General features: G+C 38.6%; 1 protein-coding gene and 2 non-coding genes across 4 annotated transcripts in view; all 3 read right to left on the bottom strand.

Annotated features, from left to right (window-relative positions):
• SF3B3 (splicing factor 3b subunit 3) overlaps positions 1–24,939 on the bottom strand; it is a 44,111-nt gene extending 19,172 nt beyond the window's left edge. The window contains exons 1-11 of one of the 2 annotated variants that reach the window (XM_054579205.1): positions 24,640–24,939; positions 21,294–21,428; positions 19,669–19,995; positions 18,784–18,956; positions 18,068–18,209; positions 15,353–15,465; positions 12,636–12,773; positions 12,390–12,493; positions 7,931–8,096; positions 5,905–6,000; positions 2,778–2,850 (exon numbers count right to left, since the gene is read on the bottom strand). In XM_054579205.1, coding sequence (XP_054435180.1) covers positions 2,778–2,850; positions 5,905–6,000; positions 7,931–8,096; positions 12,390–12,493; positions 12,636–12,773; positions 15,353–15,465; positions 18,068–18,209; positions 18,784–18,956; positions 19,669–19,995; positions 21,294–21,363 — 1,402 coding nt within the window. In that variant the 5' untranslated portion in view covers positions 21,364–21,428; positions 24,640–24,939. The remainder of the gene's footprint in view (positions 1–2,777; positions 2,851–5,904; positions 6,001–7,930; positions 8,097–12,389; positions 12,494–12,635; positions 12,774–15,352; positions 15,466–18,067; positions 18,210–18,783; positions 18,957–19,668; positions 19,996–21,293; positions 21,429–24,639) is intronic. The other variant, XM_054579206.1, reaches the window with a different exon arrangement.
• Positions 13,011–13,110, bottom strand: LOC129075331 (small nucleolar RNA SNORD111). The gene has a single exon (XR_008529635.1). It is a non-coding gene; the product is annotated as a small nucleolar RNA SNORD111 (small nucleolar RNA).
• On the bottom strand, positions 19,287–19,367 carry LOC129075330 (small nucleolar RNA SNORD111). The gene has a single exon (XR_008529634.1). It is a non-coding gene; the product is annotated as a small nucleolar RNA SNORD111 (small nucleolar RNA).
• Positions 24,940–24,974: the final 35 nt, after the last annotated feature.

The following is a 24,974-nucleotide window of genomic DNA, read 5'->3' as shown; positions in this document are numbered from 1 at the left end:
TCCAGTGGCTGCAAGCTTTATATGAAATATCAGTTCATACCTCAGTGAAGACTTTATTAGGGTATTAGAGTGCACCTTTGCCTCAGTTAAATAGGACTTCTACCTGTCTGAGCACTGCTGAAGCACCCCAACAGAGAGGATGCTTCCTCCTTCCCCTTGCTTTAGTATCTGAGGTTCAATAAGCAGCCCACTCGAAAGGCTACAGTCATTCTCATTTTATATCCAGACTACTCGGTACTTGCCTTGCTTCATATTATACTCAGAAAAAAGGGTGGGGGGCTTTCTCTAGAGCCTCATCTTTAAGTTAGTATACCTGGAACGTACAAAACTCTAAGGCAGAGTGCCCTGGCCAGTAGACTGAGTGATGGCCTGCAAACCAAAGTGTCGCTGGTTCTATCCCCAGTCCGGGCACATGCCTGGGTTACAGGCCAGGTCCCCAGAAGGGGGAGTGCGAGAGGCAAAGACACACTGATGTTTCTTTCCCTCTCTTTCTCCCTCCCTTCCCCCTCTCTCTAAAAATGAATAAATAAAATCTTAAAAAACAAAAAACAAACTACAGGGGGGAGTATGAAGCTAAGGTTTTCTAGCTACAGGCTCTTTTCAGCTTAAAGACAAATTAGTCATATTTTCCACATTCTGTGAGAGAAAATAAGACAAGTTGATTCCTGCCTCAGACCATTCAATATACAGGCACATAGGTGTGCATTATTATAATGCACGAAGATACCCAACTGCAAAGTTACCCTTTGAAAGATGCCATCAGGGCAGCCTCAATATTTTGTGTATATCCCGCTCCCTGGGTAAACTCTAAGACCCCATGGTAGACCCTAGCAGTAGGTACACACCTGTGGTGATCAGCACCTTCACCAGGCACCTGTGGAAGAGAAAAAAAGGCTTGGTATTGGTAGTGTGCATCACCAAGTACCAGCCAAGGTTAGTAATTGCCTGGAAGACTATAGCATGTGTGGACATGTGGGTTGTTCACTCAAGAGTAACTTGGGGTATCTGGAAAGAGAATGAACAGAGATAAACTGATCTGTTTCTATGGGTAATAGCCCACATTATGGTTTCTAGAGAGTAAAATTTATCAGTATGTTGTCTTTTCCTAGATTTTGATGTTTAGAGGAGAAAAATTTTCAGCTGTAAGTTCCACCATGCACCATACTGCTTTATCGCTAACTTACCAAACACTGTCCAAAAAGCCTTCCCTGATTTTCGAACACATGCCCATTCCGTCCCTCCCTGGCAACATGCTCGTACCTTTTATCACATCAAAATATGCAATGATTTGGTATACCTGTCTTTAGACGGCAAGTGCTCTGAAAGGAGGGGTCTGTTTAAATTACTCTTGAGTACACAGTGGGCATTCAAAAGACTGCAGCATGAGAATATAGGACTTATCCTAACAAACCAGCAAGAACCAGACTCCCACTGTGGGGTCAGTCAAGTTAGCACTGGATTGGAATTCAGGAAACAGAGTTTTCAATTTCTATAACCTTGGTGAACCATCACGGGACAGTCGACCTGTGATTTCCTACGTTAATAAAAATGATGGTAACTTTTCTGTAAATCTAAATCTATTTTAAAAGTTTAAGCAAAGCAAACAAACAAGGGTAGGGGACAGCACACTAGTTTTTATATCAAAGGATCTAATTCAAACACTCTAGGCAATGTGTTCAAGAGCCATTAAGTTAAAGACCCACCAATTGAAGGCAAACATCAATGCTCATCGGTTTCTTTATGACATTAGATACAGTAGGGAAATCTTTCAAAATCAATTGTCTTATTATATTCTCAGCTAAAATTAACGTACTAGTTTCCTATTCACCATTTCTTCTTTTCCTTAACTCAAACTTGATTTCAGTGCCTACTTGAAAACAAAATCCACCAAAATGTATTTTCTGCTAATAGAAAGGTTTCCCTCCTACACATTTCCCAGCTCCCTTAAATTTGTTCCACACGACGACAACATCTAAATATCAAGAATAAATCCAGCTGTTTTCTTGGAAAAGCTTTGTATGCTGGCCAGGGTGATCTTACTCACCAGTTCTACATTCCTAAGGGAACAAGAGGAAAATGAGGTCTTGGAATAGAAATGACCTACAGCCCAAAGTAAATCAAAGGGAAAATGGGAATTGAGGTTTATTTCTAAGGGACTGAAATTCAACTGTCACAAGACTTTTTTGCTGTTGCACTACTATGCATTTTCACACAGCGTTCATAATTTTAGGAAGGCATGATCATATTTATGTAGGAGCTCAGACTCCCTTCTTTCCCCCATCCCTTTTCCTATTCACTCTAAAATTCTGATACCATTCAATCAATCTCCACTTTCCTTAAGCACAACTATACCCATCAAGTAGGACCAATTAACAAGCTTTACCAAACCTGCTAACACGTAAAATAACCATCAAGTTCACTGTAGTTTCAGCACAATAGGAGAGCATGAAGAAAAATGAAGCAAAAACTTTCCCTCACACCATACCTTACACAGATGGAACAAGTGTCTTACAGGTGAATATGGTAAAAAATCATCACACATGAAAGCTCAATGATACCGAAGTGTGTATGTACTAAATATTACCCATTTGTACAGAAAGTAGTAGGTGAAGGCATCCAGATTGGGACCACCTCAAAACATTGTATCCGGCCAGAAAAAGTTTTAGTATATGATGCTAGATGAAGTGATACAGAGATATTATGAATGTAGCCTCTTAGGCCTTATATTGTTAATGGCACCCAGACCCTCCTTTTGACTGCTGGGAAAGGTTCCTTACCTTCAATGTGCCGGCGCACTGTCCAGACAGCATTGGGGTTACCGGGTAGTTCAGAGACAGCCATTTCTGACACCTGACAGCAGAGGAGATAAAGCACAGAATCCAGTGAGCATGGAACTCAGCTCCCTGATAATAAGGTCCCAAAGGCAGTGCTCCCACTGTATGCTGGATTAAAAGAACGTAACCATCTAGTCAAAAAAGAACCTAAGAACCAAGAAGGCTGGAAGTATCGGCAATATGCATGACAGACTTTATCAAGAAATGATGAAACACCTGGGAAGGTAGTTGTTGCAGCCAAAACTATATGCTTCCTTTGGGTATGGCCTGCCTGCATCCCCTCAAAGAGAGCATATGGAAATGAATCAGACCACCTAAGTTAGCATTCCATTTCTTTCCCTAGCTCCCAAAAGCCAAATCTTATTTCTCTTTATGGACCATTTCAAATGCTACATCCTTCAGGAAAAAAACCTTTCCTATCCTCTTGGCTGGGAGTCATCTCTCCTGTCTACCATAAGCTCTCACAGAAATCACAATGACAACCTCTTAGGGCACTTTTCTAAAAAGTGATGTGAAGAAATGTTATCCTTCCCACTAGATTTTTATATTCCTTAAGGTCAGAGTTAAGAATCCTATGAATGTCCTAAATATCTAAGATGAACTCAAAATGACCTAGAAAGGAAAACTGAGTATGGGTTACACACGAACTCTCTATACTATGCTTGCAATTTTTCTGTAAATCCAGAACTATTCTGAAATAAAAAATGTGTTAATCTTTTTAAATGACCTAGAGGCAATAAATTAGACTGCTTAATATACTGCATAACTACATTTTGTAGAAAGAACTCAAGCATATTCATGGAAGACCTTACCCTTCTCGTAGTTCACTAATGCAATAATAGCAGGAATACCTGATCATGGTACAGGAGAATCCTGAAAGGTTTCATCATTGGTAAAATGTAAACATCAGATACGCAACATTCTTTATCAAATGTAGTATCAGACACTGATCCTATTTAACTGAGACCTAATCTAGCTAGACAACAAGGTTCAAATACACATAAGAAACAAAAGAATGTTCAACATTATAACAAGGGTTTTTTAAATTTTATCTTTCAATTATAGTTTACATTCAATGTTATTTTGTATTAGTTTCAGGTATACAGCATGAGAAAAAAAGTAGATTTGGAAAAAAGTGGTAGGAGCAGGGGACTAAAAAATAATTCTTGCACCATACACAAAATTTTCTGTAAATGCATGTATGCACTTTTGGAGGAATCTAGCTTTCGTTAGATGCTCGGTGGAATCCAACCAATGAATAGTAACTAATCAAGAAATATTGGTCTAAACTGGGTGTGGATCATTAAAAATTTGGTGGATTAATGAATGTTTTGACAGTCAAAAATTTGACAACACATGCAAAAAAAAAAAAAAAAAAAAAAAAAGTCTAATTCCCTGAACAGCAATATTAATAGCTAACATCTACTGAACAATTACATGCCAGACCTTGAGCTAAGTGCTTTATATGTATTATCTTAGATAATTAACACTTCAATTATTTAAGGCAGGTCCCATTAAGCCCATTTCTACACAAAAGGAAACAAAAGTTAAGCTATTAACTAAAAGTTTAAGCTATTAAATGGTAGAGCCAGAATTCAAAACCAAGGTCCTCTTGGCTGTGTTCCAATAAAAATCAACAAAAGCAGGCAATGAAGCCAATAGTTTGCCAACCCCAAGCTCTGAAAGCAAATTGCATAGAAAAATTTCTTTTCTTTGCTTTCTGCTGGAGCAGTTCATGGACATACCCCCAGGGGGAGCCCTGAACAGCCCATAGCAAGAGGATTTCCTGGGTGGGGCCTGACTCTCTGGAGACCCTCTGAGTCCCGCAGTGCAGGATCTTCCCTATGTAGTGACATTAAGTGTTCCCTTTGGCTTGTGGACACGGCTTCCTCCAGACCCTTAAAGTGATGTATATTCTAAAAACCTTTTCTCTATTATGCCATAACCTTGCTCTACACTCAGTGGATGTTCCTAATGTTGCTGTTTCAATGTCTCAGTTTTTAAATTTATGAAACAAGAAAAAAACTTTAAAAACACACACACATCCACATACATACGCATGCTTTGCTACGTGGCTTCCAAGGTTTACATTTTGAAAAATAAAACAATTAAATCTTCACAAAATAAAGCATCTTCTAAAAGGTCAACACTAGCATCAAGGGGATATGATGTCATTTGAGAAGATAATTTTTAATGTCCAACAATAAAGCGTTCATTAAATAAATTCTGATCCATCCACTTTGGTGGGAAAAGGAAGGAAAATAAAGTATGACATGACTTAAGAGCACATAGTAGTAAGAAATAAACTATTAAGATATAAGTCTGTCTGGTGTGCCTCAGTGGATTGAATGCTGGCCAGTGAACCAAAGGGTCACCAGTTCGATTCCCAGTCAGGGCACATGCCTGGGTTACAGGCCAGGTCCCCAGTAGGGGGGTGCACGAGAGGCAACCACACATTAATGTTTTCTCTCCCTGTCTAAAAATAAATAAAATCTTAAAAAAAAAAAAATCCTCTCTTTCCTTTAAGAAAAATGATATAAAAATACATACACAGAATTAATATAGAGTAGTTAAAAATGCTAAGTGTCTGAAACCTTAATTTCCATGTTAAGGTTAGTGAGCCTGGAAGTGATAGAGATGTTTTTCCCCTTTCATCCCCATTTGCCACTTTTTGGTTTTTTCTAAAAGATTTTATTTATTTTTTTAAGAGTGTGGGGAAAGGAAGGAGAAAGAAACATGTGCAAGAGAAACATAGATCAGTTGCCTCTCACAACTGGAAACCTGGCCCCCAACCCAGGCAAGTGCCCTGACCAGGAATTGAACCTGCAACCTTTACTGAGCCACACTAACCAGGACCCCATTTGCCAGTTTTAAAAAAATATGCTTGTGCTAACATGTTAAGGAATAGGACATTTAAACTCTAAACTTTATGGAAATAGGGGAGGAGGAAAACATTTTTCTTTCATAGAAACATTCAATTTATCTTAGATTTCATCAAAGCAAAGCCACAGGCTGTTTTATTAATGCTTCCCTCCAAACCCTGCAGATTATCTAGAAATTTCGATCTTACCTCAAGTCCATGCCTTAAGACTCTCAGAGATGATCGCGGTCCCCTACCACAGGCCACATACAGTTGTGGAGTGTCTTCATTTGCAAGATCAGCTATCTGCAGAAAAAAAAGAGAAAATTTACTTGTGCTAAGTTTTCACACTGATCCCTAATTATTCTCAGGGAGCAAACCATTTTTTAGTTTATAAAGCTTATATATTGGCTACTGGCCTTGGGGGTATGAAGGAAAAAGTCTAAATGTTCCCAAAAGCAAACCAGCTGGAAGACAGGTTTTATCAACCAACAAAAGGCTGTAAGTTAAGTTAGCAAATAATTTTAGTTAGTGACAGAAGTGTTATATAACCTCCAACTGAAATTTAGCACTTCCTTCCAAATAAAATACAAACTATAATCTCAGTATCTGTGACTTTCTCACCAGTAAAAATCTTATTTATGTAACATAATACTTTATAAATACCTCCAATTATTTCTCTCATCACTTTAAAATTGTATTTATTAAGTCTACTGTTACACTGTACATGTGCATAGATGCCCTATCTACAGATGCTATGATGCGGCCAATCAACTAATGGGTAACTCTGCACCTGGTCGCCATCCACTGGGGAAGCCATATTCTCTCACTGGCATCCTAGACATCTAGCTGCTGGTTTCCAGAAGAATTATTTGTTGGTCAATATGTGAAGGGAGGTCAGTCATTTGTATTGTAGTTTTCTCAAACTGGACAGTTAAATGAAAACTCTTTTGACTGTCTACAAAGCACTTTACCTTTCTTTAACAAGGATGAGCCTGTGAGTTGAACACAGCCCACAAAAATCTCTTAAAAAAACTTGCTTACCTTTTTAAAGGCACCATCTTATCATTTAAAGCCTTAATAAAGAAGCACATACATTGCTTTTTCAGAACTTATAAAATATTTTGCTATCTTGGCTGTCATGTCTACTACTATAAGCACTTAAAAAGATAATCAGAGAGGGGATCCAGATGCCTCATCAGGCAAGTAAAGAGATCCACAGTACAAAAAAATGCTTGTAGCCCTACTATAGATACCTGAATTTCCTGTTAATTTTATTCTGATTTACAAACTACACCATCATTTCCTCAAATTCCAATAAAAGGTGGGGGGGGAAATGAGAAAATATTTATTTTCTATTGCCCTGAGGACTGATCGTTTCTCAGAAATAAACAACAAAAGGAGTTAATTTCAGAATGATCAATTTTACCGGGAAGAGTACCTGAATGCTGACTTGTTCCCCCAGCACCCAATGAGCAAACTACTCTCCCACTACCAGTGTGATCAAATAGACAGGGTAGAGGATCCCTAATAATCATTCAAACCCTAGCAATTCAGGACACAGAGGCGTGGTAAAATTCCTGCTCAACTGAACATCAGTACTAGGGGACACAATCCCCATCTCCAGGGCCACCTCAGGTTCCTCCTTAAGGATGCAATTAAATAGTGACTGTTACTGACTGATCTGAGCATCTCTGGAAAATTTTGAGGAGGAAATGATAAAAATGAGATAAATATAGGTTTTCATAGACTATTAGAAAGGTCAATTTCAGAATTCTATGAAGTACATGAGCCTGTTCACATTAAAAAGAAAAATGTAACACACATTTGTTTGTTTTATGTATGTGTGTAAGCTTATAGATGCAGAGACAATGCCTAGAAGCAATCACAAGTTGTCAATAGCAGCAGCCTTGGTGGAGTAGGGGTTGAAAAAATTAGAGGTAAGACTTTTACTTTTAACCTTTTGTATGGTTTGAATTTTTACACTGAACATGAGTTTTATAATTCAGTAAACAAACCAAAAAAAGCCCAAGAATTCATATAATGGTTTTTAATTCCTCAACTTCTACCTTAAGCTGCTTCATCTTTACAACTCCAGTGATTCCAAAGACATGCTGACAAACCTGATGCTTGAACTAGACCTTAATTTAACTGGAGTCAAAACTTTAAATCTGTTCAGAGTCAAAAACAAATGGCTGGCACTGTTCACTGTGGAGGAGACTGGACAGATCCACACCTGGCAAAACAAAATGGGGGAAAGGCTGTCCAACTCATCAACCAGTACTAGGTTTTTGAGCGGTCTTGGCTGAAAGAAGAACGTGTCTCCTTCTTCCAGAGGCATGGCAGATGAAAACTCAGGTTCTTCATCATCATCTCCAAGATGTGCAATTTGATATAAGTAACTGGAGAGAAACAAATAAGACTTTAGTTAAAAATATTTTCTGTCTGAAGATAATGTTTGACATCAACATTGATGCTCATAAAAGTACTTTATAAATATCTAATCCAAATTATAACATGCATTTTTGAGTCAGCGTCTGCAGTTTGAAATCTCTGCTTACCTGAGTGTTTTCTCTCTCTTTTTTAAAAACAGAAAAGGGATGAAAAAGTTAATACTGAATTCAATCTGGCACAATGAAAGAACCTCAGCATCACGGTGCTTTATAAACACTGGGCTTCCACTAGAGTGTTTGGGTTCAAATCCCAACCTTAGGCTCATTACTTCATCTCTCCATATCTTACTTGCCTCATTTATAAAAACAAAATAGTACCTGCCTACAGAATTCTGAGTACTTACAACAGTGCATGGCACCTCATAAGTAGCATGTTTGTCAAATAAGATGAAATATGGATAAAGGAAATCCAAAGAAAATCTACAACCATTTACTATCTTAATAAAAAACCAGGCCAAATCTATCAAAAAACAAGAACTGGCGGTGACCTTACAGAAGTATGCAGATATTACCGTATTATTCCCAAACAAAACATAAATGTATCCAAAGATAATAAGCAACAAAATCTGTCTGGTATTCTAATAATGCTTATTAGTGAACTGACTCAAAGGCAAACCACAAAAAGGGGAAAGCAATTTGAGAATAACCTGTAACAATATGCCATCATAAACTGAGTGTGCAATGAGCTTTAGGGAAGCAACTCAATTAAAATAAAACACCAGAAGACTTCCAGTAAGATGGCAGCATAGACAGACATGGTTCGCCTCTTCACACAACCATAACAAAATTACAACTAAACGACAGAACCACCACCAATCAGAATCATCAAAAATCAAGTTTAATGGAAGTCTGACAACTACAGAATTAAAGAAACCACATCCATCCAAACTGGGAGGAGGGGCACAAGTGCAGAACAGGCTGGTCCCACAGCCACATGTGGTGCATAAAATATTCCAGAGGGGTATCTCAGGAGTGAGGAGTTTCAGCTCCACACTGGAACCCCCAGCCCAGGGTTCCAGTGCCAGAAGATAAGTCCCCACAATTTCTGGCTGCAAAAAGCAGTGGTGATTGAGTAGGTGGAGGAAACTGCTGGAGCCCCAAGCAGTTCTAAAGAACCCACACATGAATTCACCTACTCAGATTCACTCCCTCTGGGCTCTGGCTCAGTGTGCAGGGGGCGGCTGAGGTGTCTAGCATCAAGGCAAGCAGAAACCATTGTCCCTTTTCTGGGACCTCGCTCCACAAAACCCACTGAAGCTGCTTTACCACAGAAATGGCTGGTCTTGGTTCATGCTTCACAACTTCCTAAATCCTCTCAAACAAGCAGCAGCTAGCCTCAGGGAGCCCCATGCCTAAAACTAGCAGCCTAGATTCACAGCTTGGCTTTGCCTGGAAAAACACAGGTGGGGGCGGATCTTGGCCTGCACCACCAGGGACACCCCAGGGCCAGCACACCCCGTGGACAGCTACAGAACACATCAGAGCACCACCACCCTGCCCCTGCACGGCTGATCCTCCACAGAGGGCAGAGGTTGGTGGTTAAGTGGTCACAGTAAATCCTTGCAGCTGACTGGCCTGGGTAAATCCCTCTCATTGACCTGACAACAGCAACCAAAGCTCAATTGCAAGAGACAGGTGTACCCAGCTTACACAAAGGGCACACCTTGTGTATCCAGCTTGGGCGATAGGGGTGGCTGTGCCACTGGACCCTATAGGACACCTACTACATTAGGCCACACTACCAAGACACAAGAGTCACAGCAGCTCTACCTAATGAATAGAAACAAACACAGGGAGGCTGCCAAAATGAGGAGACCATAAAAGGGGGGGGGGGGGAAAAGAAACATGGCCCAAATGAAAAAAAACAGATCAAAACTCCAGAGAAAGAGCTAAACAAATGGGAGATAAGCAATCTATCTGATGCAGAGTTCAAACACTGGTTGTAAGGATGTTCAAGGAACTTAGGACCTCAACAGCGTAAAAACGACACAGTCAGAAAAGAAGGATATACTAACTGAAGCAAAGAAAAATTTACAGGGAAACAACAGAAGAGTGGCTGAAACTGAGAATCAGACCAATGATTCGGAACATAAGGAAGCAAAAAAGTCAATCAGAACGAGAAAAAAGAATCCCCAAAAAACAAGGATAGTGTAAGCAACCTGTGGGACAACTTGAAGCATTCCAACATTTGTTTCACACAGGTGCCAGAAGGAAAAGAGAGAGCAAGAATTTGGAAATCTATTTGAAACAATGAAAGGAGACTTCCCTAATTTGGTGAAGGAAATTGACATGCAAGTCCAGGAAGCACCCAGAGTCCCAAACAAGATAGATGCAAAGAGGCCCATTCCAAGACACATCATAATTAAAATGCCATGGGTTAAAGATAAAGAGATGGGAGGGGGTGGGTGGAAAATAGGTGAAGAGATGAGGGGATTAAAAAATACAAATAGGTAGTTATAGAATAGCGAGGGGGATGTAAAGTACAGTATAGGAAATGGGAGTAGCTAAAAAATTTACATGCATGACCCACAGACATGAACAAAAGCAGGGGATTGCCTGAGGGAATGGGGGGTGCTCAGTGGAGGGGGGAAAGGGGGAAAATCAGGACAACTCTAATAGCATAATCAATAAAATAAAACTGACACATAAAAGAATATAAAACACCAAACTACTAGTCATATTTATTAAGTAATATACTGGCCCTTCAGTTACAGAGCACTCTGAACGATATTCAATACAGCTTCTTAGAAGCAAATTGAATAAATCAGTGTCTCATACACAAGATACTCAATAAACCTCAGCATTTAACACTTTGGTAAACACATCACAGTCCATACTCAACTATGAATAGGCAAATAGGGTTATTATCCTAGAACAATTTACAAAAAACATTGAGAAGACAGGACACATAAAATTTGCCATGAACTCCTTATTCAGGCAAGATGCCTCTATGCAGATGATAAAGACCACCTGTCAAAGATACTTTCAGTGTTTAGTAACTAATATGGACTAACTCCAAGATCACAGGAAAGGCTGCTTTGTCTGAATCTCAGCAAAACAATTTCTGAGAACTGAGCGTTGTGCTTAAGAGCACGGACTTTGGAGCCAGGTTGCCTGGGTTTGAGTTAGACTTAGCTGTGTGATCAAGTTTCTTAAAATCTCTGTAACCCAGTTCTCTAAACTGTAAATAGGATATATGTATAATGGTACTATCTCACTGGGAATGCTATGCATTAGTATTTGTAAAGAGCTTAAAACAATGCTTGGAACTTTAGCAAATGCTAAATTAGTGTGTGTTTGATAAAGAGGTGACTATACAGATTAAACAGCTAACAGCACAGCATGTTTCTAATGCCCCAAATCGCCACTCTTAGGTCTTCCAAATTTCAGCTACAGCACAATGAATAACTTCTTACAAAATCAAACCCATCTCACTTGACAGCATCCCATCTGTACACAGTAGTCTGTCTTTCTACTCTCTTCCCTAACTTCTACCCTGTGGGAGGTTGCCTGACACAGCTCATGCCCCCAGGGGTAATTTTCAACACAAAATACAGGAGCTAGTGTTGTCAACCTTCAGAAAGGCAATTCTGAGAGGCACTCTGATTGCTTCATGTTCAACAGATCCTCCTGGAAGTGAGTTCCCACTACCTATAGCAGGAACCTCAGTAATACATCCTCACATTGGCTTTCTTTTTTTTCCTCTTTAGATTTGCACAAGCAATGTCCTTTTGGAACATCTGTTTAATACCAAGTAGTTCAATAACTATGCAATAAAATATCCAGCAAAAAGCTCAGGAGATCACTTCCAAAGCTATGCAGCCCCCCACAGATATAGATCAAAGCACCTGAGTAGAGGAAAATAAGAGAAAGACTGTAAAATGGAAAGGCAAAACTTTTGTTTTGAAGAAACTAAAACATTGTTTTAAATCCTCACCCAAGGATATGTTTATTGATTTGAGAGAGAGAAAAGGATTGGGGGGGGAGGAAACATCAATCAGTTGCCTCCTGTGTGCACTCCAAGCAGGAATCAAACGAACCCACAACCTAGGTGTGTGACCTGACCAGGACTCAAACTCGCAAGCTTTTTAGTATATGTGTGGGACAACCCTTCAACCAACTGAACCACCCAGCCAGAGCTAAAATATTCTTGGAAAAACCTCGCTGGCCTTGCAGCCACATCTCCCTCTTGCAAATATTACAGTAAGCAGGGTGAACTTAGGTAATAACAAGATTACTCACTGGTTTCCAAATTCTGATGCTACAAAAAGGAAGCCTGTTTTAAGCACACACATGGCAGCAGCAACTGGCACAGTATCAAAATACTTGAGCCGAATCTCAGTTACCTAAAATGAAAAGAAAAAAGATTCTAGTATGTAGGCGTGAAGCAAAGCTAGGCCATGGAAGTATTTTAAAACAGCGTAAGCAGAGTAGCAAATAAAATACTGCATTTAGTCTTTACCCCCCCTCTAACTATGATCTGCTTACCATATCTTCATCTGTCTCCAAAGTGATCTTGAAGATATCACCCTGCTCAGTTTGGGCCAAAAAGAAGAACATCGATTTGGTCTTATGGGTGGCAGAACAGACAAAAATCATTCCTCTTTCAGGGTCATCCAGGTCATTCTAGCAAAAACAAATATACAACCAACATCTTAGAAATGAGTACTTACACTGGAATTCAGCACCTAACCAACAGCGATTATACAAGCTAACCAAGGCTTCAGGCACCTGGAGCCTCTCTATACAAGCTTTGACCTAGAGCAGCCTGCTAACTATGGAAATAAAAACCTAAAAATTCCTGTCTACTATAAATATAACAAAGTCTGGGTACCAAGAAAAACCAGCCACAATTCCACTCTATAGCCTAATCAGGTCAGTAAGGCAAAAACTACCTCCAGAAAAAAATGTCAGAAAAGAAACACAAACATAATTAAACTTAAAACATAATTATTTCAGGCTGTGGATAAAACTCTTTCAGACCCCCAACACTACCATCCAAACCATGCATCATCAGCCCTGTTCTGCATCAACTTCCTTGATTCCTAAGAGTTATCTCCTTGGCTACGATATTTGGATTTTTTTTGTTTCAAACATTTTGTATTCTCTCTTGGAATAAGCTCTTCAGGGGCAAAACATGTTTTGTACTTCTTTGCAGCCCCAAAACCAAGTACGATGCCTGGCAGTTAGATGTTCAATAAATGATCAACCAAACTAAATTACTTTCTACCCATTACCAAGAATTTAATTTGCTGGATTTCCCCTCAGTTTTCTAAAACTGATGGAATCTTACTCAGATACCATGTGCTAGAGAAAGTGACTCCTAAAAAGTTTAACTCCAGCCCTGGCTGGTGTGGCTCAGTGGACTGAGTGCCAGCCAGCCTGTGAACCAGAAGGTCACCAGCTCAATTCCTAGTCAGGAAGGGCAAATGCCTGGGGTACAGGCCAGGTCCCCAGTAGGGGGCGTGCAAGAGGCATCCCATACACTGATGTTTCTCTCCGTTTTTCTCCCTCCCTTCCCGTCAAAAAATAAAATCTTAAAAAAAAAAGTGTAACTCCAGGATCTACAAATTAATATTAAAAAGAGATCTAATCTGAGGCTGAGAGAAGAGATGACGGAAACCAAGATAACACAAGATTAGCTAGCTATGTGTTGGTAACTACTGAAGCTGGGTACACAGAAGTTAATTAGATTCTACTTTTGTATATACTTAATAATTTTCATAGTAAACTGTTAAAATTAAAAGCAATAAAACACCATTTCAATCATCAAAGTAGTAGCTAATCAAGGGGGAAATCACTGGGTAAAAAGATGTTGAGAAAAAGGTCATTTACACAGTTTCAAAGTTCACCACTAGATTCCACACCAAGAAAAAGGTACCTTTACAATGAGGAGAGGAGACACAACGCAATGTAACAAAATGACTGATTTAGCATCACCAATGAGACACATCAACACTGTGCACCCCTGAATGATCTAGTGGGAAATATGTATCACTACCTACGTAACAGTTCTATCAAAATATTAACCTGAGCCCTGGTTGGTATGGCTCAGTAGTTTGAGTGCCAGCCTGTAAACCAAAGGGTCACTGGTTTGATTGCCAGTAAGGGCACATTCCTGGGTTGCAGGCCAAATCCCCAGTGGGGGGCATGTGAGAGGCAACCACACATTAATGTTTCTCTCCCTGTCTGTCTTCTTCCCTTCCCCTCTCTCTAAAAATAAATAAATAAAATCTTAAAAAAAAAATTAACCTGGATATTATCATGAGGAAAAGATTATAGGATAGACTATAAGAAAATTAACCCAGCCTCTTAAAAAATGTCAGTATCATAAGACCAAAAGAAACAAAAGTGAGAGGAAAATATTCTAAACTAAAGGAGACTAAAAAGTAGATTATAAATGAACTTTTGCGAACAATGAGAAACTGAAATATATGGAAAATAATTGTATTACATGTATTGGTAAGTTTTATGGGCATGACATTAGTAGTTGGGTTATGTACAAAAAGCTCTCATTCTTAGGGCCTAGATTTTAGATTCTCGAAGTGTCATGATGCCTACAACTTATTTTCAAATGGTTTAGCCTCAAAAAGTTTATACGTGCACACGTACACACAGACATCATAAGAAAAGGAAAATGGAGTAAAATTTTAGTAACTGGTAAACTGAAATGAAAGGCATACCAAAATCCACTGTCCTAGTCTTTCAATATTTTCTGTATGTTGGAATGGGGGAAAAAGAAACAGAATGAAACAGGCACATCCAACCCGTGGCCCATGGGCCGCATTATGTCTATGAATGTGGCCCAACACAAAACTGTAAGTTTACTTAAAACATTGATTTTTTTGTGATTACACGTCACAATGTATTTAATGTGTGGCACAGGGACGCCAAAAGGTTGGACATCCCTGACTGAAAGACAATTTATCCCCAACAAACATGCCTGGATTCTTCAAACTAGAAACTTCCATGAATTTCAAACTGATTGTGTCCATAGGTTCGTCTGAAAAGGAAATTGTGTTAGTTTTTAATTCTCTTTCTCCAAGAATCTACTTTGCTTTTACTAACATTATACCAGCTTTATTAAAGATAACATTTATAAAGTAAATAAAATTTGGTAACAGATAAACTAAGACTACACTGTAATTATAAAAATTAAGTTCATTTCACAAACACAATTATCTCTCATGGCAAAAAGACCTTACTCGTCTCCTGGGAATTGGACAGCGGATATCTGGTTGGTCACCAAAGTTCTTGTAGGTGATATAGTTTTCAGAGCAGATCAGCACTCCACTTGGACCATCTGACCCACCCGGAACTGTCAATGAAAATAAAACTTAGCATTAATTGGACATAACCATGAATTACAATTTTGCTTTCAATTCTTTCTTTCCTTTAGCACAACCTGATAAAGGTATAGTATGCTTAAAGCTAAGAAACATTCCAAGTGTTGCTTTTCTCTGAAAGTTATAGTAGACAACAAAAGGAGTCCAGTTTGGATGAGTCAGCCTGTCCAGATATCTGATAATAAATCTAAATTTTTAGTTCCAAGTCCAGAACTCAGTTCTCAGAGTCAGACCTATAATCCAACCACATGGATATTCTACCAGCACCTTCAAAATACAATGTGTTCACAAACTCAAGTTCCTTCCCAAAACCACCTACCTCTTGGATTCCACACCTTAGAAAATACCACCAACAAAAAGACCAAACCAACTCTCTCCCCTTGCAAAGCGCTATTTATTCTACTTCCTTAGCAGCACTCATGCTACTCTTCTCAATTTAGTGAAAACAGGTCCCTGAGCAACCTTAATATACCTCATTCCCATTAGCCAAAATTTAAGTAAGTACAGGCATACTTCCTTTTATTGTGCTTTGCAGATACTGTGTTTTTATCAACATAAAGCAAGACCCTCCACCATAAAAAAATTAACTTGCAAAAGGCTCAGATCATGGTCATTTTGTAGCAAGTTTTTTTTGAGCAATATAGTATTTTTAATTAAGTTATGTACACTGTTTAGACATGCCATTGCATGTTTAATAGACTAAAGCATAGCATAAACAAGACTTTTGTATGCAATGAAAAATACATTTATATGACTCACTGTATTGCATATTTACTTTATTGCAGTGGTCTGGGACTGAACCAGTACTATCTCTGAAGTATGCCTATAACCTTCAGGCTATTATTCCCCTGCTTAGGATCCTTCTGTAGCGACAACTCCACCACTACCTCTACCCCAGACTTAAGCACAATGATCCAACTGCAGTGAGCTTTCAGTTCTTTCCATGAATTATGTTTTCTTACATTCGGGTCTTTCTTATGCTATTCCCTTTGTCCACTGAGAAAATCCTCCTCCACCCACTGTACCTCACTAATTACTAAAGAGTCCTCAGGTCTCAGCTTACAGAACACTTCTCCAAAGTTTCTCCAACAAATTCCCTTCTTTTCCCTGGCTTAGAGACCCCGTCTCTGCACTGTCACGGCACTTGGCAAACTTGACAATTTTTTTTTGTTATACATATTCACCACTAGTTTCAATCCTGCATAAAGGGAGAAACTGCCTCTAATTTTTCATAACTGCAGTCCCAGGATCCAGTAAACTGACATTGCACCTGATTTAGAGACTCAAGAAATATTTGTTGAAAGAATAAAACCTTCCTCATAAATGAAAGGTGTGGTAGTATGTCCAAGTTTCTTCTGCATAATATAGTCTCTTCCTAATATTTAATGCTCAGAGACAAATGGTGTCATATTATCCTTCTCCAAAACCCTCTATCAACAGACATATTTCATGTTAGACATCAACCCAAGTACAAATGGCTCAGAACAGAAAGGACTGAATTACTGTCTTCTTCCAGTCTGCCAAAATTTAATGACCACAAATATAGTTGTCCTCCTTTAGTGTTTTAATTTAAAATGAATTCAACTGATACTGATTTTCTAATGGTGAACATTTTTTAGCCCCTCAAAAATCTTACTTAGCTATGATGCATTTAAAATACTGTTCTGCCCTGACCAGTTTGGCTCAGTTGGTTCAGTAGCACCCGGCAAAGTGAAAGATTGCTGGTTTGATCCCTAGTCAGGACACATGCTTGGGTTGCAGGTTTGGTCCCCAGAAGGTACACATACGAGAAGCAACTGATGTTTTCCTTTCACATCCATTTCTCCCTCCCTCTTTTTCTCCCTTCCTCCTCTCTAAAAATAAATATTGTTTAAAAAAGATTTTTTTTAATTAAAACACCATTTAATTTGATTTGTTAAACTTACAAATTTCTGTATCTATAATCACATGTATACTTTTGTAAACCTGTAAACTTTTATTACTTTCCCTTCTCAGTTTTGACACTGAAGTTTCAGTAGGCTCATAAAGTGGTACATTAGTTTTAATCTTTTTCTAGTCTCTGGAGAAATTTAAGGTCCCTGAAAACTCTGGACCTTAAGTCTTTTCGGGGAAAGAGATTTTTGATTACTGTTCCAATTTCTTTAGTGGAATCTGGTCTATTTAGATTCTTAATTTTTTCTTGGGTCAAATATGTTTTCAAAAGCATTTCTAATTCATCTAAGTTTTTAAATTCATAGACATAGTTTATCTTGCTGAGTTTGTCTATTTCATTTGTCTTTTCAAACACCTACGTTTTGATTTTCTTAATGAAAATGAAAGGCTACAGTCAAAATACCACACTGAACAAGAGCAATCAATATTCCAAGCTAATGTTCTCCTCATTCTTTGTTCTCCGCCTTCATTAGAGGGTGAGTTAACCGTCACATGAACGTCTAACCTTGCCAAAACACAGAAAAGGTGCTCAGGTTTACTATAAATAAATTAGCTTCCAGACCCTATTAAGTAAACACTCCCAAGTTTGGGCATACAATGGACAAGACAAAATGGTACAGAGTAACTCTGAGAAAAAAGTACCTGTAATAAGGAAATTGCCATGTTCCTCCAAAGGCTCACTGTATTTTCGGACCACATGATTTAAACCAAGGTCTAATTCATAGAAAGTAAGCGTCTGCTGGGTATTAGCTGCCGCTTCCCCTGTTGGGTCATTGTCTGCTTCCTACAGAGGAGTACAATGGCACAAAGACTAATCAGTACCATAAAAATCAAACTCTCAGAGCGGGAAAGGACATCTGGATCCTGCCACTTTACAAATGAAGGAGCAGAGATCCACAGATGCCAAATAGTTTGCCAGAGTTCACACTACTAGATAACAGTAAAGTTGGAATAAGAACCCAGGTCTCCTAATTCTGCAATCAAGGCTCTCTTATCTTTTTCTTCTACTCAAGGAAAAAAATGGTATGCTTTACCTTTCACTATCTCCCTGTGGGGAAAAATATCCCAAATACAGTTTTACATCCTTTTTCAGACAGCTTTTCTCAATAAATACCCTAAATAAATAAGTAAATAAGCTTCCACTGGGAATTGTCCGAATCAGATAAAAGTGCTGTTATATAGTCAGGTAAGTTCCGAAACATTCCAAATTTGAGTAAGGCACTTGGAATATGGAAAAAATTTGTTAGCAGCACATTTGTGAGATTCAAACAATGAAACAATGAAACAGGAAAGCTCTGAGGCGGACTGGAAAAATAAAAAGCAGGGAAAGAAACAGACACACACATAATCCCCATTACCTCATAATCCATTTCCAGACAAGCAAACATTGGATTTTCAAATCCCACATCTACGCCAACCACATGATATACTAAAGTGTTCGCTTTGTGGGCCTCTAGGGGAGATGAGATGGTAAGCCGGGCTGCAGCATCTCTGTTCAAGATATACACCAATTTCTGTTTCTCAATGGCACCTGTTGTTGGAGACAAAACACAGAGATCATGAATTGAGAGGTTTAAAGAACAGCTAAATGCTTATCACATTTTTAAAAATCCTTAACAGCCAGTCCAAACTCTACAAGTATACTAACTTAGGATTTGCTTTCTGTTGTTAAAATGGACAACAGCATCATTTCACCCACCTACTTTCTAAGAAAGATCCTACTATCCCAATCACTCTTCAAAATTTTTTAGTGTGCCCTAGATTTAATATTGGGAAACTACACAATTCAGAAAACTGCCATCTTTCTTCTTTCAATTAGGTCTAGTGATTTCGTGACTGGTCAGAGAGGGCTGCCTTCTAGATGCCTGATCAGATAACACAGAATTTTCTTCAAGAGATTTGTCAGAGAAGAGACATGAATGTGCATCATCACTTCAGGCTGATGAAAGCAACCATATTCATTGTCTAATGACGTAAAATCATTTCATTGTAGTCTTTTTGCTTACAGATGAAGAAATAGAAAAACATCTACTTCCAACTATAAAGGAAGTAAATAAAGTGTGGTAAGACTTTCTCCATTGTTTTAAAAGGAAAAGCAACTTTAAACCACGGAGTGAATCCATTTATGTCCCAAACTTTACATAGTTATGATTTATTAGCACACTTCCCAGATCATAGCATTATTATCCTAAATTGAGCATCTAAAATAGTCAGAGAAGCACTCAACAGAGCAAGTCACTCACTAATCATAACAGCTCGCCCTTTAGGATCCACAGCTAAGAACTGGCCAGGAACAATACGGCGGCATCCACTCTTGCCAAAGGTTTCTTGGTGAATTTTCTCAAACATATTCTTAGATGGCTGGTATTCCAGGATAACAATTCGCCCTGAATCACTGCCAACCACAATGTAGTCTTTGGTGCCACCTGTCAGCCTAAAGGCCATGAGAGACCGAATAACACCAAATACTTCCACAGTTAGTAGGGTGTGTACTTTGCCAGTATTGGGATCCGGGCGAAGGAGCTCCAAGATCTTCCCACGAGAAACAACAATTTCCTGTTGTTTGGTTCCTAGATTACCAAAAAATAAAGATCATGAGAAATCAGAACTAATCCAAAAAATAACCTGGATGAATCATGCGACTAAAAGACAGATGTAATTAAATGAAGTGGGGGGGCTCAGTATTTTAAGTTAATTTATTCTATTTGAAAAGGTACTGAACTAAAGTGATCTAACAAAAATGATATCAAATAGACCAGCATGGCTCAGTTGGTTGGGAGTCGTCCTGCAAAAATGGTATCAAATAAAAGTTTCTCAAAAATTGGTTATTCAAATTACTTTCTTAGAAACTTTTCTTCTTATTTTGCTAATATTTGCCATCAATCTACATAACTGAGCACTGCCCATAAATGGTGTTAATGTGTGCTTAGCAGCGTAAGATCAAAAATCTCCAAGGGTTCTCTCTAATCTGCTTTTAAGGCTATTGTTGTTAGAAATCGTATTAACATTTTATGCAGTTTAATGTAGTGTCTCAAAGAACTTTTAAAGCTATCATCTAATATACAGTTTATTTCTAAACTGACACCTAAATAAAGCACTTGTTTTCTTAACTGTAATTGATACCTCCAAATGCACAATAATCAACTTGTCCCCATGTATATAACTCTACCTGGATAAGCTGTCATCAATTTTAAAATAAATGTTTAAAATAATTAAGTTCCTCCTTGCCCTAACTCCCACTTTGGTCTCAACTAACCTATCAATATTACTATGATTTTCTCTGCCATCTAGGCTATAAACTCATATACTTCACTTTCTTTCTACCCAACTGTCAGGTCTTCACTATCTTAATGACTTCCTATCCTACCTTATATCCCACTCTTACCCATCCCAATCTAGTCTCATTTGCTGAATGCCACCACTTACCAGGCCACCTTACTTGCCAAAGGTCATTTGAATATTAGATAAGACTCTAAAGTGCTTTGGAAGGTTTATAAAGCATTATAAAAATTAGTGTTCTCTAATGATTAAAATTTTCTCTGAAATTTTCAGATTTTTGAATTTGAAAAATATGAATCATAAAACTATAAATATTTAAAATGTTATATTCAGCCCTGGCTGGTGTAGCTCAGTTGGTTGGGCATCATCCAGCAAAGTGATGGGTCACTGGTTCAATTCCCAAGTAGGAAACATGCCTGGGTTAAGGGTTCAGTCTCCAGTCAGGGTGTGTACAAGAGCAACCAATCGATGTTTCTCATGTCGCTGTTTTTCTCCCTCTTTTTCCCTCCCTTCCCCCTCTCTAAAAATAAATATATAAAATCTTTTTTTTTAAAGTTGTATTTGGAAAGATAGTAACTGGACAACTTACCAGAGAAGTTGCCATGAATGGCAAAGCTGATACCCGTGGCTCGCTGCAGGGTCAGGTTGTACAGGAACATTGTGGCAAAACTGAGCCACCTACCACTCCACAATCCAAGTGCTGCTTATACCAAGTCAAAGCAAGCTAGGAATACGAAAAAGCAGAAAAATATCAGCTTGGAAATTGCTGTTTCAATGGACATTTCTGTACAGGAATTTCTAGCTTAAGGCAGCAGATACAGTAGAGTAAGACTTATGAAATATAACATTTATAATTAGAGTGCCTTCTAAATGCCAAGACTATATATACTTTGGCTCTAATCTCACAAGAAACCTATAAAGTAGTTAATATTAAAACTTGTTTTATAGATGAAGAAATTAAGGCTAAGAAATTAAATCACATGTCTGAAGTCACATAATAGGTGGTAACAATTCTGGGAGCCAGGATATGGACCATTAATGCAATACTGTGCATTTGTTTTGTCATATAAGCTAAGTAGGTCTGTCTGTACTTGTATCTGAATAGGCTATGTGTTCACAAGGTTCGGAATTCAAAAGCACAGCAAAAAGCTCTATTATCCTGTCCTTCAAGATATTTTCTGTATGGATAGGCAAAAATGTACATTAATACTGCATTTTATCTTTTTTTAATGTAAAGGCTGGGTACTATGTATTGTACACCACGTTACACTGCAATTTATTTATTTTATCTAGCTTGGAGATAGCAATGAAGAGCTCTCATTTTTATTTTACAGCTGCAGAGCATTCCACTGAATGGATATATTAGAATTCATTTTGTCAATACTCTGATGAACATTTATGTTGTTCCCAATCTCTAATTATTATGAACACTGCTGCAAAGAAAATCACTCATATATACATCATTTATACACACATGGCTCTATCTCCACAATTCATAAGTGTAACTGCTGGATTGAGGGATTCATACAACTGAAATTCCGATAAATAGCGCCAACTTACCTTTCAAAGAAACTCAATTTACATCCCCAACAGTGTAAGAGTCCCTATTTCACCACAACCAGACCTCTGCTCATCTAACAGATAAAAATTGGTAACTGAGTGCAGTTCTCATTTGCATTTCTTCTGTAGCTCTATATCTGAGTGCTTAGAATTTAAAATTTATACCTACTTACCATTAAAAACTAGAAAAAAACTGAATTCTTGCCCGTTCAGAAGGCCCCCCCGCAAAGGATTAGTCACAAACACAAACTTAACCTATACCATAAAAGAATTACCACAAACTACACCTATATACAGTTATTGCTGGAAAATAAACTCAGTTATTTTACCTCAATTATTTAAGAGACAAAGCAAAGGAACTTGAAAAATCCAAGCAAGCACTGTGTGATTAACATACAAATCTGGTTTCGAGTGAAGAAATGTTTAATACATAATAATTATTTCTGGGCAGGATGACTGAAAGATCAATCCTCCAGGTTGGGAATGGATATGAACTTTCCTACTTGAAGGTAAGGAACGTCTTTAATGCTCTTCTAGGACAACGAGAAGGAGAGGAGGTCTGAGATGAAACAAGGGAGAGAGGGAAATGACCTACAAGAAAAAAAGAAAACAGGCCCTGGCCAGGTAGCTCAATTGGTTAAAGTGTCATCCCCATTATGCCAACGTTGCAGGTTTGATCCCCGGTCAGAGCACATACAAGAATCAACCAATGAACGTATAAGTAAGTGGAACAACAAAGTGATGTTTCTCATTCTTTCTCTCCCATCCTCTCTCTCTCTCTCAAATCAAACAATAAAAATTAAAAAATAAGAAAAGAGAGAGAGAAAGAGAAAACACACAACCAGAGACATGGTCTCATACACACAGAAAAGTGCTTCGACACTGGGCAAGTTCCAGGGAAAGCTGTGCTCAGCTTAAAGTTGGGGGGCAAAAAACAGAATATGTTAACTGCTCTCAATTGAAAAGCAGCAAACATAATTCTTAAACACACTTAAATATCTGTACTCTGGCATCTTGCTCTGGTTTAAAATTTCAAACGTAATTTCAAAGTTGCAGGTACCAACAACACAATTTAAAATGAAACCCCGATCACGTTGTTAACCTAATCCATGCTTTAAGATTAACTATTGGGCTGGCCAAAAAGTTCACATTGTTTTTTTCCCATAAAATAAAAGGCACATTTTTTGTTTTCACCAATAACTTTATTGATTTGGATGTTTGAAGTATGTCGGCTATCCACAGCTACTGGCTTCTAGTGGGTAGAGACCAGGGGTGCTGCTAACCATCTTCCAAGCAGAAGACAGCCCAGCCCCACGGCAAAGAATTATCTGGCCAAAATATCAATAGCACAAGAAACTTCGCAAACCATTTTTGACACATTTGATCAGTCACAGCAAGCTCTCCACACTGCACAAAACATCTTTTTGCATTTCAGTTGCATTTTTACCTTTCTTGAAATAATAAAGCATAACATGCTGAAAATTGTTAATATTAAAATGGCTGCACAAATACTCACCAATTTTGCCGTTTAATGCACACTAATATGACAAAATGTCATAACAAAACCTAACAAAATTGTTTCAAATGAAGTTAAAGGCAACTAAGCACCACTAGAGCTATCTTACAGAAAAAACGTTACCGGACTCTTTGGCCAACCCAATATATTAAAGGTAAAGAACTGTTTTGTTTTGTTTTAAGGCAGAGGAAAACACTGGCCACTTCTGAACCCTTGAAAAGCTCCCTCCAGGCTACTCTTCATTCTTTACAGCTGAAGAACTCGGCCTACTTTTAAGTTCCTTTGTGACTGATGTCATCCATTCCCAACCTTGGAATTCATTTTCCCCAAGCCCAGGTGAATCCAAATTCCCCAACTATTCTTTTAGCTTGGGGAATGGAGGAATTATGCATTTCAGGAAAAGATAAGCCTAAAACTATAAGAACTATGCACCAGGAACCATCAACGGCCAAAACCTGGTAAATTTTGACTTCTCTCACTTCTCTTTCCTGTCTGTGATTACTAGAAAAATAGCCTGCGATTGTTCACTCCATTCCTTCTCTTGTGCCAAATGAAGATTATTGTATACTCTGCAAAATCTTCAAGGAACAATTATTGACCATTTTGCTAATGACAAAACTGAGGATCAGAGGAGGAAAATAAGTTGACCAAATACCAAAACGCAAATTCAAAACAGGGTCTTAGCTTCAAAGACTGTTTCCGTTATTTACGCTTCTAACACACTGGGTTTTTCCACCTTCGCGTCCCTGTGTTGTTTACTCTCTCCAAGAGACTTCTCCCAAGTCCAAAGAGGCCCCACGACCTAAATAAAAACTAGGCAACCCCTAAAGGCTTATTTTAAGCCACGTCTCCTTCCCACCTTGTAGACAGAAACAGGGAATAAATCCCCCGTAGCCGTTTACACGCCCTAAGCGTTCTCGTCGACCTCTCCGTCTCCTGGCCGAACCTCAGGCCTCGGCTGCCTCAAAGACGCCCCAGCAAAACCTCAGTGCACTCGCAGATGGCCGTTGTAGGCCTCTGTGGGCCAGAGTAAGTCGGAAGACCGCTTCTTTACCCTGCAGCCGGCAGGATGCTGTAGATATCCAAAGGATGAAGAGTTCCTCCACAGGCTAAGCCACCGCCAACACCAAACCGCCGGCAACAGCCATCAGATCGCAAAATAGGGACCTAACGATTGGCGCGTGGCGGAAAAAG

The sequence above is a fragment of the Pteronotus mesoamericanus genome, unplaced genomic scaffold (genome assembly GCF_021234165.1).
Source record: "Pteronotus mesoamericanus isolate MK-2021 breed Mesoamerican mustached bat unplaced genomic scaffold, CSHL_Meso_final contig_52, whole genome shotgun sequence".
NCBI classification, from domain to species: Eukaryota; Metazoa; Chordata; class Mammalia; order Chiroptera; family Mormoopidae; genus Pteronotus; species Pteronotus mesoamericanus.
This window is presented reverse-complemented; position numbering and strand designations above follow the sequence as displayed.